The sequence below is a fragment of the Somniosus microcephalus genome, chromosome 11 (assembly GCF_052327205.1).
Source record: "Somniosus microcephalus isolate GS21.2 chromosome 11, FLI_Smic_1.0, whole genome shotgun sequence".
Taxonomy (NCBI): domain Eukaryota; kingdom Metazoa; phylum Chordata; class Chondrichthyes; order Squaliformes; family Somniosidae; genus Somniosus; species Somniosus microcephalus.
This window is the reverse complement of record NC_140997.1, coordinates 20,191,823-20,210,218: the sequence shown is the minus strand read 5'-3', so window position 1 is coordinate 20,210,218 and position 18,396 is coordinate 20,191,823. Positions and strand designations below refer to the sequence as shown.

The 18,396-nt window shown below is 42.2% G+C and overlaps 1 protein-coding gene across 2 annotated transcripts in view; it reads right to left on the bottom strand.

Annotated features, from left to right (window-relative positions):
• sdk1a (sidekick cell adhesion molecule 1a) overlaps window positions 1-18,396 on the bottom strand; it is an 897,759-nt gene that overhangs the window by 154,717 nt on the left and 724,646 nt on the right. For both annotated transcript variants that reach the window (XM_086000285.1, XM_086000286.1), the window contains 3 exons: window positions 6,170-6,361; window positions 5,765-5,886; window positions 3,230-3,339 (listed from right to left, as the gene is read on the bottom strand). In XM_086000285.1, coding sequence (XP_085856411.1) covers window positions 3,230-3,339; window positions 5,765-5,886; window positions 6,170-6,361 — 424 coding nt within the window. The remainder of the gene's footprint in view (window positions 1-3,229; window positions 3,340-5,764; window positions 5,887-6,169; window positions 6,362-18,396) is intronic.

Below are 18,396 nucleotides of genomic sequence, written 5' to 3'. Positions count from 1 at the left end.
TTCTTTTACCCAAGGCAACAACATGACGAGTTTGTTTGTGTATGTATTTGTGCTGTGCTTCAGTGATCTAGAGGTACATAAACAACACACACACACATACAAACACACACGGTGAATTCTAAATTCTCAGCTAGACTGTTACAGGGAGGTGCAGAGTAGATGCCAAATGCTAACACAGCAGCAAGAATAAATAAATAAAACTGAAGGGTAAGTCATTTGTTTTCTTTCAGATTTCTTCCTTTTCCTCCTGCAGACAATGCCTCATGGTGCATTACCATTTCACAGACACCAGCAGCCTCTCCCAAACCTTGTCCATGGTCAATCTTCATAGGTGAAGTAAAGAAAGTGGCAGCAAACACTGTGACCAGGGAAAGCAAGCTGTTTGATCCTGACCTCACCTGATGTCCAGGTACACACACTTTGCAGCAAGGGTCACTGGACAGCAATCAGTAGTGGGAACCCTGGTTTAGTTCCCCCGCCTTATCCCAGGGACATCAAGACCAGTAATAGACTCCCATCACTGTCCTGACAGTTATTAGTGAAGTCAGCACACAGCAGGGGAGCGTTGATGCTCTGTATGGTTCAGTACCACACAAACTTGTGCATTTACCTAGCAAGCTATCAGGGGCACTCCCCCCCCCCCCCCCCCCACAATTTCCAACGGCTGTTAGAAATTGGCAGCAAATGACCTGCCTAATCTTATAGCCACAAAATGGCGCATGGCAGCCAGGGATCCAAAAAAGGGCAGGGGGAAATAGCACAAATAACTTTTTTAAATGGCCACGAAGAAAATCAGATAACCAAAGTTTTGGAAAAGAAGTAGGACTAATATTTTCTTAGCTTTTGGATCTACTGTGAATTTTGACCCTTTGTTACCATTTCCACTTACACATAAAAGAAAATAAATGGTGTTGATGCTTTTGAATCTTTCCTTTCACATGAGTTTAAAAAATGTACATAAGACATCATTCAGAAGCAATGATCCATTTATTCTTTTGACATTGTTAATAATTTTTGAAAGATTTTCTAAAATGAAGCCCAGATTGTTATGAGATAAATCAGTGAGCTGAATTATGCTTTGAATTTTTTTTTAACTGGAGAAAGTTATATCACTTGGCTGTAAAATGATTCATACTGCCAAGGAGCAGCACATCACACCACACCTCAGAAATACCAACCTAAGGAGTTTCTATATATGCAGATGTATTGCACTCCCAGGGTTTAGAATAATGACAAGCTGTGAGCAAAGCACTGGTTTTATAAAATTCATTCTGTGATTTTCATTAAATGGAAGTCCTTTGTGTAGATTTAATAGAATTATATCTAAAATTTTCCTTATTTCTAGTTTGCAAATCATAAGTGAACTGCTCTCATGAAAAAGGCTCTGTCAATCAGGTGTTCCATCTGTCAAACTAGATTACTCTCAAACACTACTAATCAATCATGGCGAACAGTTGTACTAAAAAGATATTAATTATAGCATGGCAACGTCTGAAAAATGCCCCAGACATTAGTTATGTATTTCATATGAGACATTAGTCGATTATTGTGGTAACTGAATAAGTATGACAGATCCATTACCCACAAGGGACAAAGCCATTTTCAGGAGTTAAAAACACTACCAAATGGTGCAATGATTGGGATTGTTGTTTAAAGGATTATAGAATGTAAAATTATTTTTCAACACCAGTTGAAAAATATCCAAGCAACAAAATATGGCCTCAAGACTTCCAGCACCATGCAACAGCCTTGGTAGGTGGAATGATGAAGACAGTGTGATTTTTTTCACCTTACAATTAAAGCTTATTTGGGTTTCAAAGGTGCAACACTATTTTAAATCACAAGTACGACATTTTTAACAGCATATAATTAAACAATTTCTATTTGCTACAAATTACTGCATTATGTACACAAATGAAAGTCAGTGAGTTTCTTTTTAATTTCTACTGCACTGACACATCATTTCCACGTGCTGCAAAAACAGATGATGTGCCAAGACCACCCACATAACACAGTTTACATCTCCAGAAACAAGATGACCAGATTACTCACGAGCGACAAAATAAGTCTCTTAAGTGGAAATGTGTCAGTTTAGCCTTGATAGTCATACCACAAATGATAAATGATTACTTTATTTTTCATATTGTTATGACAGCACAGGGCCCTTCAATATCCTCCATCTACCCATGATGGCACTGATGTGTTGTACAATATGCTTAAAACTATTTGCCTGGTAGATGCTGTGGTAAACCACTGTCATACCTGTCTGTGTCTGTATGTGTATTCCACTAGGTACAGGTCTGGACATGCCTCGGCTGACTCCTCCCACTATTCCAGGTATATAAGTGACTACCTCCCAGTCCCTTAGTATTCTGGACGGGTCGACCACTCGAGACAAGACCTTCATTCTTTAGTTAATAAAAGCCTGATTGTTACTCGCTCAACTTCGGTCTTTTGAGTAATTGATGGCGCATCAGATGCTAGCTAGGAGCTGGGACAGGAACACTTAGTTGAAAAGCAACTCCAGTACTGCAGCAGATGACAGCTGTGGAGATCTAGGAAATACCTCCATGAAGTTACTGGGTATAACTGGGTCTTCATTACTGAGGCAATCCAGAGGTTACCTTGAGGTTATCAAAGAAAGCTTTTGCAGTCTGTTTCTACACAATTATAGTTTTCATTTTTGTTGCACTGGTGAATTCAAGGTGAACAAAATCCTTCTTTAATTTTCATCATCCACTGTCAGCATCACGTCAGGTGCAACATAGCCGGACGTAGAGTAAAGCTCCCTCTTCATTGCCTCAACAATGTGTCTTAACCCAACTTCTGATGAGCAGCCTTCATTGTACTTGTGTGAATGTTTTCACCTTTCACACCTGCCATTCTATGGCCCGAGTGAAACGGCCAACTTTGTGACAAGATACGGGCAGTTTTATGCTATGGGCCCACAGCTGCTAGCAATGGGTTTGAGACTAGCTGCACTCATGTCACATGGGGCACTTATTGCCCACAGATATCTTCATCCCATCAAGCCTGGGATGGATTAAAAACCAAATGGCAGAGGTGCAATGGCAAAGTGCTAACACCCTGATAAGCCATTCCCCCAAATTCTTTGATTTCATTTTCCACAGAAGCTTTATGCAAGAGTAAATTAAAACAGCATGACTACAATTTACATTAAGGTTAAAACAAGTATATGGACTCTACACATCAGCATCCTTCATCTCACCTGTAGTAGGTATAAGGAGTTAAGTTTGGGATCTCTAACACCTGGGCATCTGGTTCATTCTCTGCTTCATATAGTAAAACCCATTCTTCATCCTCTCCCATTACTCCAATCTGAGAATAAAAAACATCAACTATAACTGATGCTAGTAGATATAATCTATTTAATTAGGAGGGAAAAGTTGTTTGACTTAGACTATTGTGAAAATGGAAGGTTCTATCAATAATATATGCTAACAGGCAATAGGTAAAACAAAACATTTGATATATATTATGCTTTAGACATTTAAAACAGTTATTAGCTTATTTAACTATTACAATTAAACTATAGAAAGTCATAATCCAGATAGGGAAGTTAATTTACAGCATTGGTTTTAAATTCTAGGTAGAATTCCAAATTCAAATAAATACTTTTTTTTACTAATTATATACAAATAATCAGAGTAATAAGAATTTCCATTCCTCCTACACATTGTTAATCTTCAAAGAATTAAACATTGGAATTCTCAGCACTTGCTGTGAAAAGGCACATTTATTTTGGATGAGTCAGGTATTTTCCCCCTCTAGTAATGAGGTACTCTGACACCAAGGTTAGACCTTACTGCTGGTGACAGCAGTATCGTCAGTTAATGTCTGGGGAGTAGCTGTAAATTTGCATTGCCAGCACGCTTGTGATCTTCCCTAATCTCCAAGTATCAGTATCAGGAATCTTCTATTTGTACTCAAGTGTAGTCCAGCGCTCTGTTTGTAGAAAGCTGGTTTCTCCCACTACAACACGGTTGGCACATGTGGCAGTGAAGCAGGAGACATTTCCTCCAGTTTCTCTCTGAAGGAGCTCTCAGTATCTCGAGTCTGCCTTTCTATGTCTGAGCTACAGAGAGTAAAAAGATCCCCTTGCACCGTGGCCTCTCCATGTGGCAGAGCCGGAAGGAAATCTGGACATAAGGAGGAAAAGAGGCAATAGTAGGAAAGCAGGCAAGAAAAACTGAGGAAGGGTTCAATATCCAAAATGTTGATTGACTTGTGTTCTCCCAACAGATGCTGCCTGACCTGCTGCATTTTCTGTTTTAGTTTCAAAATCCTTCTCCTCATTCTTAAAGCCAAATCACCCCACATTGTTGGGTAATCTTCTCTAATCATATGTCCCAGCCCACAACCTCCATTCCTCTGAGTCTGGATTACTGCTAGTCCCCACCCCCCTCTGCTCCTTCATCAGAGGTAGATTTTGCAGCCATTGTTCTGTGACCTCTGGAACTCTCTTCCAAACTATGTCACCTCATTACCTCACTTTCCCCATCTTCAAAAGCCTCCTAAAGACTTTCTCTGGCTGTGCCTTCAGTCTCTCCTGAGTTCCTTTACTTCCTGCTCCTTGTCCACATGTCCCCTCCTACCAACTAAAAGCATGGGAGAAAAAAAACCCAATGAACCTGTCATTCATCTCATTCGCTGTTTGCTGAGCACTTTACTGTGTGCAATTAGCTGCCGCATCTGCCTACGTAACAACATTGACAACACTTCAAATGTAATTCATTGGTTGCGAAGTGCTTTGTGACATTCTGAGGACATGATAATGTGCTATTTAAATGCAAGTTCTTTCTCTCTTGCAAAATGTTATTTTATGTGAGGAGTACTATATAAATGTTAAGTTGTTACATGTTGTTGCTGTTCTCACTGAAGAAAATGATTGCAGCATAAATTGCTTATTAGCAGATATCAGATTATGTAATTCTTATTTCTCTGATAGGAAAGAACACTTCTTGAGTGATAGCGGATTCATCAATTGAAAAATTGGCATTAAACCAATTAGCCCCTGACCTGGGGAAAATTGCAAATCCCAGGAGCCATTCCAAACAACAGTGTAGCTGAGAACTTCGTTTTAATAGCAGATGATGGGTTCTGGTTTCAGTTCACTCTGAACTTAGTGCCACATAGTGTCAAAGTACTTTAATCATAAACATGTATCACAGCTTGATGTTGATCTAAACTTCAGTTTTTTTTAAATAAAGAAAACTAGGATTACCTTATGAGAGTGTGGTCTGATACTTCCTCAGATTGGTTATAAATGTGTACTGCACCCAAGTAAACCATGAAAGCAGGAGTCAATGGAATGTAAAACTTTCCTGCCTTTATGCAGTTTCTATCATCTTTTTTTAAACCAGATTTTGAGGTTTTCTTTTCATGGATTCAGTGAAAACTATTTACTTTGCAGTATCTTATGTAAACTTGACTATTTGTTCTATACCAGAAAGATTTCTTCCAAAATATAGTGGATAGATATAGTTCAAAGCAATACAGTTCTTCATTGTTAGCAGGTAGATCTACCAGGTCAGTTAGAAAATTCAGCTTGTAGGTAGGAGAGCTTATAATTTGCTGTAAGCAAAATGCAAAAAGGTTTAATCAATGGCTAGCTCATACACAGATTTCTACTCACTCCATTGAATTGCTCGATAGAAATGTGCTAGGTTTTGTACTATAGCTGAAAATCTGCTGTACATTTGTGTGTTTTGCATAGTACCACATCTAAAAATGTGCCACAGACCTGTCCTTCCACTATCCATTTTGAGATGGACGTTTTCCCATCAAACCCTGGCCGGAACTGCAGCATGGCTGATCGAGGACTGATATTTGAGATCACAAGGTTGGATGGAGCACCTGGGAGTTCTGGAAAACAGACAAGTTTAATACACAGTATCATCCCCTTTCTTTTCTTTTCACCTTGAGCACCGACGAGAAGGCAAGCAGATTATTGCATTAGTGAAAGCAACTGATCTAGAACTCCTGTAAATTCTGCACTGTAAATTCATCCTCTATTTAGAACACCCAACAGCAGAGCTCAAGTTATGTTCTTATTCATTAAAAGATCTTACCCAATTGAAAGGGTCAAGTCATGAGTAAGTTAAGATCACTGTGCCAACCACACCCCTATTACAAAAGGATGTCTCACCTGGTGGTACTCCAGATGAGATGGTAGATAATGTCACAACTCCACTTCCAGCTGCTGTCATAGCTGCCACCTCGATGGTGTAGGTAGTAAGAGAAGCCAGTCCTGTTACCTTGTATTCATGCGTTGTGCTTGATAATATGCGGCTCAAACGACTTTCATTTCGGTTATACACCTCCCAAGAAACCTGGTAACCTACACAGCACAGAATGACAGATAGGCATTCAACCGGGATTGATCTCTGTCTGTATTTTACAAGTACTTTGGTACCGATTTAGAATACATGCTCCTTCAGCAAACACTACTCTGTTTTTGTCAGTCTGTGACCTGATATATTTAAAAATCATGTATCAAATTCTTTCTACAGAGAAATGGATCCGACAATAATGAAATGAACAAGTTCACGATGCAGGTTTGAAGACAGTTCATAGAAAACAAATTCAGAAAATACAGTCCAAATATCCTTGTGTTCTATTGAGCTTAAAACTCCTTTTTGTTGATCGACACAGTTTGTCTGAAGGTGCAGTTTTAACTCACAAGAACGTAAGAAATAGGAGCAGGAGTAGGCCAGTCAGCCCAATGAGCCTGCTCCGCCATTCAATAAGATCATGGCTGATCTTCTACCTCAACTCCACTTTCCTGAACTATCCCCATATCCTTTTGATTCCCTTAATATCCAAAAATCTATTAATCTCTGTCTTGAATATACTCAACGACTGAGCCTCCACAGCCCTCTGGGGTAGAGAATTCCAAAGATTCACCACCCTCTGAGTGAAGAAATTTCTCCTCAACTCAGTCCTAAGTGGCCGACCCCTTATTCTGAGACTGTGACCCCTGGTTCTAGACTCTCCAGCCATGGGAAACATCCTCCCTGCATCTACCCTGTCAAGCCCTATAAGAATTTTGTATATTTTAACGAGATCACCTCTCATTCTTCTAAACGCCAGAGAATATAGGCCCAGTCTACTCAATCTCTCCTCATAGGACAATCCCCCCATCCCAGGGATCAGTCTGGTGAACCTTTGTTGCACTCCCTCTATGGCAAGTATATCTGTCCTTAGGCGACCAAAACTGTACACAATACTTCAGGTGTGGTCTCACCAGGGCCCTATATAATTGCAGTAAGACGTCTTTACTCTTATACTCAAATCCTCTTGTAATAAAGGCCAACATACCATTTGCTTTCTTAATTGTTTGCTGCACCTTCATGTTAACTTTCAGTGATTCGTGTACAAGGACACCCAGGTCCCTCTGAACACCAACATTTCCCAATCTCTCACCATTTAAAAAATACTCTGCTTCTCTTTTTTTCCGACCAAAGTGAATAACTTCATATTTCTCCACATTATATCCCATTTGCCATGTTCTTGCCCACTCACTTAGCTTGTCTATCTATATCCCCATGATGATGAAGCCTCTTTGCATCCTCCTCACAACTTACATTCCCACCCAGCTGTGTATCATCAGCAAACTTGGATATATTACATTTGGTCCCCTCATCCAAATCATTGATGTAGATTGAGAATAGCTCAGGCCCAAGCACTGATCCTTGCAGTTCTTCTTCTTCTTAGGCAGTCCCTCGGAACAGAGGATGACTTGCTTCCACATTTAAAATGAGTTCTCAGGTGACTGATGAGTCCAATGCGGGACCGACAGTCTCTGTCACAGGTGGGGCAGATGGTGGTTGAAGGGGCGGGTGGGTGGGGTGCTTGGGTTGACGTGCGCTCCTTTTGTTGTTTGCGCTTGGCTTCCGCTTACTCCCGGTGAAGAGACTCGAGGTGTTCGGCGCCTTCCTGGATGCTTCTCCTCCACTTTGTGCGGTCTTGGGCCAGGGATTCCCAGGTGTCAGAGGGGATGTTGCACTTTTTCAAGGAGGCTTTGAGGGTGTCCTTGAAGTGTTTCCTCTGCCCACCTGGGGCTCTCCTGCCGTGTCGGAGTTCCAAGTAGAGCGCTTGTTTTGGGAGTCTCGTATCGGGCATGCGGACGATGTGGCCCATCCATCGGAGCTGATCAAGCGTCATCAAAGCTTCGATGCTGGGGATGTTGGCCTGAGGGAGAACACTGACGTTGGTGCGCCTATTCTGCCAATGGATTTGCAGGATCTTGCAGAAGCAGCGTTGGTGGTACCTCGCCAGTGCTTTGAGGTGCCTGCTGTAAATGGTCCATGTCTCTGAAGCATACAGGAGGGCGGGAATCACTACTGCTCTGTAGACCATGAGCTTGGTGCCGGGTTTGAGATCCTGGTCTTCAAACACTCTCTTCCTCAGGCGACCGAAGGCTGCACTGGCACACTGAAGGCGGTGTTGGACATCGTCATTGTTGACAGCAGGCTCCCGAGGTATGGAAAGTGGTCCACGTTGTCCAAGGCCTCGTTGTGGATTTTGATAATTGGGGGGATTTAGCCATAGTGGACTGGAAACAGCTACTTGAAAGTAAATCAGTGTCAGAGCAGTGGGAGGCATTCAAGGAGGAGATATGGAGGGTTCAGACCAAATATGTGCCCTTAAGAAAAAAGGTGGGACTAACAAATCTAGAGCCCCCTGGATGTCTACAGACATACAGGGTAGGATAAAGAAAAAAAGGGAGGCGTATGACAGACACCAAGGGCTAAATACTCCAGAATCTTTAGAGGAGTACAGAAAGTGCAGGGGTGCAATTAAAAAGGATATTAGGAAAGCAAAGAGAGAACATGAAAAATACTTGGCAAGTAAAATCAAGGAAAACCCAAAGATGTTTTATAAATATATTAAGAGTAAAAGGATAACTAAAGAAAGGGTAGGGCCTATTACAGATCATGAGGGTAATCTGTGTGTGGAGGCGGGCGATGTCGGTAGAGTTCTTAATGAATACTTTGCATCTGTTTTCACAAAGGAGAGGGGCGAAGCAGACATTGCTATCAGGGAGGAGTGTGAAATATTAGATGAAATAAACATAGTGAGAGGAAGTATTAAGGGATTTAGCAGCTTTAAAAGTGGATAAGTCCCCAGGCCCGGATGAAATGTATCCCAGGCTGTTAAGCGAAGCAAAAGAGGAAATAGCAGAGGCCCTGATCATCATTTTTCAATCCTCTCTGGCTTCAGGTGTGGTGCTGAAGGACTGGAGGACTACTAATGTGATACCCTTGTTTAAAAAGGGAGAAAAGGATAGACTGAGTAATTACAGGCCAGTCAGCTTAACCTCAGTGGTGGGAAAATTATTGGAAAGAATTCTGAAGGACAGGATAAATCTTCATTTAGAAAGACACGGATTAATCAAGGATAGTCAGCACGGATTTGTTAAGGGAAGGTCGTGTCTGACAAATTTGATTGAATTTTTGAGGAGGTAACAAGGAGGGTAGATGAGGGTAGTGAGTTTGATGTAGTGTATATGGACTTTAGCAAGGCTTTTGATAAGGTTCCACATGGCAGACTGGTCACGAAGTTAAAAGCCCATGGGATCCAGGGCAAAGTGTCAAGTTGGATTCAAAACTGGCTCGGAGACAGGAAGCAGAGGGTAATGGTTGATGGGCGTTTGTGTGACTGGAAGGCTGTTTTTAGTGGGGTTCCGCAGGGCTCAGTACTAGGTCCCTTGCTTTTTGTGGTATATATCAATGATCTAGACTTGAATATAGGGGGTATGATTAAGAAGTTTGCAGATGATACTAAAATCGGCTGTGTGGTTGATACTGAAGAAGGAAGCTGTAGACTGCAGGAAGATATCAATAAATTGGTCAGGTGGGCAGAACAGTGGCAAATGGAATTCAATCCAGAGAAGTGTGAGGTAACGCATTTGGGGAGGGCTAACAAGGAAAGGGAATACACATTAAATGGTCGGACACTAAGTATTGTAGAGGAACAAAGGGACCTTGGAGTGCATGTCCACAGATCCCCGAAGGTAGCAGGCCAGGTAGATAAGGTGGTTAAGAAGGCATACGGAATGCTTGCCTTTATTAGCCGTGGCATAGAATACAAGAGCAGGGCGGTTATGCTTCAACTGTATAAAACACTAGTTAGGCCTCAGCTAGAGTACTGCGTGCAGTTCTGGTCACCACATTGCAGGAAAGATGTGATTGCACTAGAGGGGGTACAGAGGAGATTTACAAGGATGTTGCTGGGAGTAGAGAATCTTAGCTATGAGGAAAGACTGGATATGCTGGGTCTGTTTTCCTTGGAACAGAGGAGGCTGAGGGGAGACCTTATTGAGGTGTATAAAACTATGAGGGGCATAGATAAAGTGGATAGAAAGGACTTATTTCCCTTAGCAGAGCGGTCAAAAACCAGGGGGCACAAATTTAAAGTAATTGGTGGAAGGTTTAGAGGGGATCTGAGGGGAAATTTCTTCACCCAGAGGGTTGAGAGGTCTGGAACTCACTGCCTGAAAGGGTGGTAGAGGCAGGAACTCTAACCACATTTAGAAAGTACTTGGATGTGCACTTGGGATGCTCTAACCTGCAGGGCTATGGACCAAGAGCTGGGAAGTGGGATTTGGCTGGATAGCTCTTTGTTGGCAGGCGCGGACACGATGGGCCAAAATGGCCTCCTTCCGTGCTGTAACCTTCTATGATTCTATGAGTACTGTGTGGTGGGGGCAGGTTGGTAGAGGACCTTTGTCTTACGGATGTTTAGTGTAAGGCCCATGCTCTCTTACGCTTCGGTGAATGTGTTGACGATGGTTTGGAGTTCGACCTCAGAGTTGTGCGCAGACGCAAGCGCCATCTGCATACCAGAGGAGGGGACGACCTTGGATCTGGACTGGAGGCGATGGAGGTTGAATAGTTTCCCGCTTGTTCTGTAGATTAGCTCCACTCCAGCGGGGAGCTTACTGAGGGTGAGATGGAGCATTGCAGCAAGGAAGATCGAGAAGAGCGTTGGGGTGATGACACAGCCTTGCTTGACCCCGGTCCGTACGTGAATTGGGTCTGTGGTGGATTCGTTGGTCAGGATCACGGCTCGCATGTCGTCGTGAAGCAGGCGGAGGATGGTGACAACTTCTGAGGGCAGCTGAATTTGAGGAGGACACTCCATAATCCCTCACGGTTGACTGTGTTGAATGCCTTTGTGAGGTCAAAGAAGGCCATGTACAGCGGTTGGTGCTGTTTCCTGCATTTCTCTTGTATTTGACAAGCGGTGAAGATCATGTCCATTGTGCCCCTTAGTGGGCGAAATCCGCATTGTGACTCTGGGAAGAGCTCTTCAGCCACTGGGAGAAGGCGATTGAGGAGGATTCTTGTGATGACTTTCCCTGTGGCAGACAGCAGGGAAACTCCTTTGTAATTGCCGCAATCGGACTTGTCACCTTTCTTGAAAATGGTCACGATTACAGTGTCTCTGAGGTCCCCTGGCATGCTCTCCTCCTTCCAAATAAGAGAAATTAGTTCATGTATTCGCGCCAATAGTGCTTCTCCGTCATGCTTTAGTACCTCGGCGAGGATTCCATCTGCTCCTGAGGCCTTGTTGTTCTTTAGTTGTCGGATGGTCTTTTCAACCTCATGCCGGGCTGAGGTTGTGCTGAGGTGGTGGCGGGTAGCATGCTGCGGGATGGAGTTGAGGACACTCGCATCGAAGACAGAGTCGCAGTTAAGGAGATCTTCGAAGTGCTCCTTCCAGCAGACACTGGCTGCCTCTCTGTTCTTGGCCCGCAGTGGAGTAGGATCTTGGGTGCTTGGGCCATAGGTGGTCTTGACTGCGCTAAAGAATCCACACACATCGTGGTTGTCGGCTAACTGCTGGATCTCCTGCGCTTTCCCCACTCACCATCTGTTCCTTAGGTCGCAAGTTTTTTGTTGGACCTCGGCCTTCAGGTGTCTATAGAGCTGCTTTCTTGCTCTTGAGTTGTGTTGCTGTATCCAGATCAGGAATGCCTTGCGCTTGCGGCTTATTAGCTCCTGGATCTCCTGGTCGTTCTCGTCGAACCAGTCTTGGAGTTTCCTGGTCGAGTGACCAAGCGTCTCTTCACAGGTGCTGATTATGGAGGCCTTGAGTGCAGACCAGGCGCTGTGGACACTCTGTGTCTCTGAATCACTGGGAGTCGTCAGATTGGTTGAGAGGCGCAGGCTGAATAGTGCTTTCTTAGCAGGGTCTTTGAGTGGTCCAGATCCTTGCAGTACCCCACTAGTTATAGCCTGCTAACCCGATAATGACCCGTTTATTCCTTCTCTGTTTTCTGTCCGTTAACCAATCCTCAATCCATGCTAGTATATTACCCCCAATCCCATGAGCCCTAATTTTGTTTAGTAACCTCTTGTGTGGCACCTTATCGAATGCCTTCTGAAAATCCAAATACACCACATCCACTGGTTCCCCCTTATCTATTCTGCTAGTTACAACCTCATAAAAGTCTAACAGATTCGTCAAACATGATTTCCCTTTCATAAATCCGTGTTGACTCTGCCAATCCTATTATTATTTTCCAAGTGCCCTGTTACCACGTCCTTAATAATAGATTCTAGCATTTTCCCTACTACTGATGTCAGGCTAACTGGTCTGTAGTTCCCCGTTTTCTCTCTCCCTCCTTTCTTAAATAGTGGGGTTACATTTGCTACCTTCCAATCCGCGGGAAACATTCTACAGGAAACTTTGTGTTATCCGGAGGCTAAATGTCCGGCAAGCTCGAGCCACCGGCAAAAATCAGGAGCCGTTTTGTTAGGTTTTTTTACTTCTCGTGGCTTTTTTTTCAACAGTCAGGCTCTGCAAAGTCTCTCTGAAGCTGTTGCTAAGCTACAGAGACGCTTCCAAGGTACGGGCCGACTGTTTAGAAGCTGTTGCTAAGCAACAGTGTTTGTTGTCAGATACGGAGATGAAAAGCTCCGTATGCTTCAACATTAACGCTGGTGTGTCCGGCAGTTTTGAGGGAACGGCAACAGCTTGGTCCCGTCGGTGCTGGATAGCACAAAGTTTCCTGTAGAATCTATGGAATTTTGGAAGATGACAACCAATGCATCCACTAGCTCTATAGCAACCTCTTTCAAAACCCTAGGATGTAGGCCATCAGGTTCAGGAGATTTATCGGCTTTCAGTCCCATTAATTTCTCCAGTACTACTTTTTTTTACTAATACTAATTTCTTTCAGTTCCTCATTCTCGCTAGGCCCTTGTTTCTCCACTATTTCCGGGAGGTTTTTTGCGTCTTCTTCCGTGACGACAGACACAAAGTATTGGTTGAATTTCTCTGCCATTTCCATATTCTATATTATAATTTCTCCTGTCTCAGCTTTTAAGGGACCCACATTTACTTCCATTAATCTTTTCCTTTTTCAAATCTATAGAAGCTTTTACAGTCTGTTTTTATGTCTCTTGCTAGTTTACTCTCATATTCTATTTTCCTTTCTTTATCAATTTATTGGTTCTCCTTTGCTAAATTCTAAAATCCTCCCAATCCTCAGGCTTACTGCTCTTTTTGGCAACATTATAAGCCTCTTTCTTTGATCTAATACTATCTTTAACTTCTCTTGTTAGCCACGGTTGGACCACTTTTCCTGTGGGGTTTTTGTGCCTTAAAGGAATGTATATTTGTTGCAAATTATGTATTAATTCTTTAAACGCTAGCCATTACTTGTCTACCATCATACCTTTTAATGTAGTTTCCCAATCTACCTTAGCCAACTCGCCCCTCATACCTACATAGTTTGCTTTGTTTAGATTTAAGACCTTAGTTTCGGATTTAGCGAAATCACTTTCAAATTTAATAGAAAATTCTATCATATTATGGTCACTCTTCCCTAAGGGCCCCTTTACTACAAGGCTATTAATTAACCCTTTCTCATTGCACAATACTAGATTTAAATAGCCTATTCCCTAGTTGGTTCCACAACATACTGATCTGGAAAACTATCTTGTATACATTCCATGAATTTGTCCTCCACACTATTACTGCAAATTTGGTTTGCCCAGTGACATGAATCAGCCATTCATGTGGAAATGACTTATGAAATAATACTGGGCGGCCTGCTGGTGGCGCTGTCCAGGGAGAGTATAAATACTCGGGCATGGGCCCAGCTTGTTCAGGACATTCTTTTACAGGAACTAGTGAAGGACACAACTAGATCTACATGTTGTAAAACAGTTGATTAAAGCTTTGTTTAACGCTTAGACCAAGTGCCTAGTAGTTTTCTTATGTCACCCAGTCTATATGTAGATTACAGTCCCCCATGATTACTGTATTACCCTTGTTACACTCACCTCTAATTTCCTGATTTATACTCTGTCCTACATTACAACTGCTGTTTGGGGGCCTATAAACAACTCCCACCGATGTTTTCTGCCCCTTGCTGTTTCATAGCTCTACCCAAACTATTCTACTTCTTGATTTTCGGAGCTAAGATCCTCTCTCTCTACTGTCTTTATCCCATCCTTTATTATCAGGGCTACCCCTCATCCTTTTCCATTTTGCCTATCTCTTCTAAAAGTTAAGTATCCTGGAATATTTAGTTCCCAACCTTGGTCACTTTGGAACCACATCTCCGTAATGGCTATGAGATTAAACCTATTAATGTCTATCTGCGCTGTTAATTCATCTATTTTGTTGTGAATGCTTCGCGCACCCAGATAGAGTGCCTTTCGCTTTTTTCTATTTTTCCCTGATGTCACCTTAGTCACTGATGCCCTAATACCTTTGTTACTCTCTCTGTCCCTTCCTGACCCACTCTGCTTATTTTTACCCAAAACTCTGCTCTGCTCTAGAGCCTTGGCATTTCTCTTGCTGCTTTAAAATTTACTCTTTCCTGAATCCTCCCTCACCCCTTCATTAGTTTAAAGCCGTCTCCTTTAGTTGCTGCTTTGCAGACATAACTGTAAGTTAAATAACAGTAATGAAGAAAATAATGGCACTAAAGAGAGACAATTCCCCAGGACCAGATGGTTTCCACCCCAGGGTTTTAAAGGAAGTAGGTGAGCACATTGCAGATGCCCTAACTATAATCTTCCAAAGTTCTCTCAATTCAGGAACCGTTCCTTTAGATGGGAAAATAGCACATGTCACTCCGCTATTTAAGAATAACGAGAGGGGGAAACCGGGGAATTATAGACCAGTTAGCCTAACATCTGTTGTTGGGAAATTGCTAGAGTCTATAATTAAAGATAGAGTGACTGAACACCTCGGAAATTTTCAGTTGATCAGAGAGAGCCAGCATGGATTTGTGAAAGGTAGGTCATGCCTGACAAACCTAATTGAATTTTTTGAGGAGGTGACTAAAGTAGGGGACAGGGGAATGTCTATGGGTGTTATTTATATGGACTTCCAGAAGGCATTTGATAAAGTCCCACATAAGAGACTGTTAACTAAGGTAGAAGCCCACGGAATTGAAAGCAAATTATTGACCTGGTTAGGAAATTGGCTGAGCGGCAGGGGGCACGCAGTAGGGATAATGGGTAGGTAATCAAATTGACAGGATATGACTAGTGGTGTCCCGCAGTGATCTGTGATGGGGCCTCAACTATTCACAGTGTTTATTAATAACATAGATGATGGCATAGAAAGTCATATATCCAAATTTGCCAACAACCCAAAGATAGGCGGCATTGTAGGCAGTGTAGATGAAAGCATAAAGTTACAAAGGGATATCGACAAAATAAGTGAATGGGCAAAACTGTGGCAAATGGATTTCAATGTAGGCAAGTGGGAGGTCATCCACTTTGGACCCAAAAAGGATAGAACAGGGTACTTTCTAAATGGCGAAAAGCTAAAAACAGTGGAGGTGCAAAGAGACTTGGGGGTTCAGGTACATAAATCATTAAAATGTCATGAACAGATACAGAAAATAATTAAAAAGGCTAATGGAATGCTGGCCTTTATATCTAGAGGACTAGAATACAAGGGGTAGAAGTTATGCTGCAGCTGTACAAAACCCTGGTTAGACCACACCTGGAGTACTGTGAGCAGTTCTGGGCTCCATACCTTAGGAAGGATATATTGGCCTTGGAGGGAGTGCAGCGTAGGTTTACCAGAATGATACCTGGACTTCAAGGGTTAAGTTACGAGGAGAGATTACACAAATTAGGGTTGTACTCCCTAGAATTTAGAAGGTTAAGGGGTGATCTGATCGAAGTTTTCAAGATATTAAGGGGAACAGATAGGGTAGATAGAGAGAAACTATTTCCACTGGTTGGGGATTCTAGGACTAGGGGGCATAGTCTAAAAGTTAGAGCCAAACCTTTCAGGGGTGAAATTAGGAAACACTTCTACACACAAAGGGTGGTAGAAGTTTGGAACCCTCTTCCGCAAACGGCAATTGATGCTAAGCCAATTGTTAATTTTAAATTGGAGATTGATAGCTTTTTGTTAACTAAAGGTATTAAGGGATATGGGGCAAAGGCAGATGTATGGAGTTAGGTCGCAGATCAGCCATGATCTCATTGAATGGCGGAACAGGCTCGAGGGGGGGGGGGGGGTCAATGGCCTACTCCTGTTCCTACGTTCCTATGTACTGCTGGGCAGTCTTTACCATTAAAGGGTTAACATGCCCTTTCATTGGCCTCCTTCTACAGGAAGATAACTAATGGCAATGTTTCCAGTTAAGCGTTAAAAAGTAAAGGTTTGACTGCTACAGAACATCCAGAAATACTCTCAAGATTTCACAGATAAATTCTGCTCCTGCTTCCAACATTTTTTGAGGATGGAGCATGTAAGCAGAACAGAGAGAAATGAGACTATCACAGACTGTGGCAGACTAAACGAAGCTTTGCAAACTGACTTGCAAAGACAGATGAGCATATATCAGAATAAATGTAGCAAGTGTTAAATTATTTGGTTGAGGGAAATATTGCTGAAAGATATAGGGCAGATGATCCTGTTTTTGCTCCTGGGTGTATTGCATAGCCTCTGGGCACTTTGCACAGAGGAAAATCAGGCGGACGGGGGGTGGGGGGGAAATCACACACCTGTAAGAGAACCCGCCCAATTTTCTGTCAATTTATTTAAATGAAAAATCGGGTGGGCTCCTTTACTGGCTGTGCTCCTCCCCCTCCAATTTTTCTCTACGTGCTGTGTCTAGGCACCCGATACACCCAGGCACAGGAACAGGAAAATCTGCCACATATATTGTTTAAAAATGAATTTTAATATTTCTTTAGAAAATTCTGATGAAGCATTTCAGATCAAAAAAAAATCTTTAGATACAATGATAGTTTCTCTCCTGATTTACCACCCAGCAAGCATAAAGCTAAACTCAAGTTGTTGAGTCTGGTAAACAACTTAGAACACAAATGTTGTATTTGGCCCTTGGCCCAAACATCTGCTGTTTATAGCAACTGATAAACATCTGAGAAAATTAAGACAGAGGCATTTTTTGTTGTTGACTGCTGCAGACAGAATACAATGCAGCTTGCGTGCTGTAATGAAATAGGTCTGATGGCCCATGCTGCTCCTACTAGCTTTGATCTTTTAACAGCCTGTGTTAAATAGCTTAGAGCTGGCAGGAGAAGCAGACACAACATGTGGAGGTAATGGTTTTGAAATGTGATAACAGAATGTTTAGGTATGTTGCCCAGCTGAAAACAGAAGGAGTATTAGTATGCAGTCAATCTTTATATGTTTCAAATTCTGAAAACCAAATATAGGCAACCCAGCCTAAAGAATAGGTTTAAATTGCGTGTCAATTGGCATTTACAGGTGAAAGGGTAGGATATACTTAGAAAACAATTTTCTTAGGGGAGAAGGGAAAAAAAGTTAAAATGAAAATTGAGCAAACTAACCCATTCTTCGTGACATACATTAACTTTTTGCCAGTTGGATCTCGCCAATCGAAACAGAACTTAATTTCCTGTCATTAGTATGAAACTAAAAAGTTTCATAGCAAGTTCACTTACGGTGAATAATTATACCATAATTATTATGCCCCAATTAACAAAACTTAAATCTAAAGCCTTCAATTAAATTATTGACGCTGCATTAGGATACAACAGAATTCATTTGTAACTGATATCCACCAGGTTTAAATGGCTGAAGCTGGCCAAAAGCCTGAATCCGTCTCTAGTATACTAATTCTCATAATGTACATTAGAGATAAATTTTGGTACAGTAAAACAATCGAAATCTGAAACATCGGGCAGCAAAACTTTCAGTTCCGATTTCTGGATTAGATTGGCAGGAATTAAATTGATCTTCAGCTGCCTTCAGAACAATCCTTGCACTGTACAATACAGCAGAGATTTTTTTTTAATTATTTATTCTGGGGACGTGGGCGTCACTGGCAAGCTTGGCATTTATTGCACATCCCTAGTTGTCCTTGATGGTGAGACTTCTTATTGAACTGCTGCA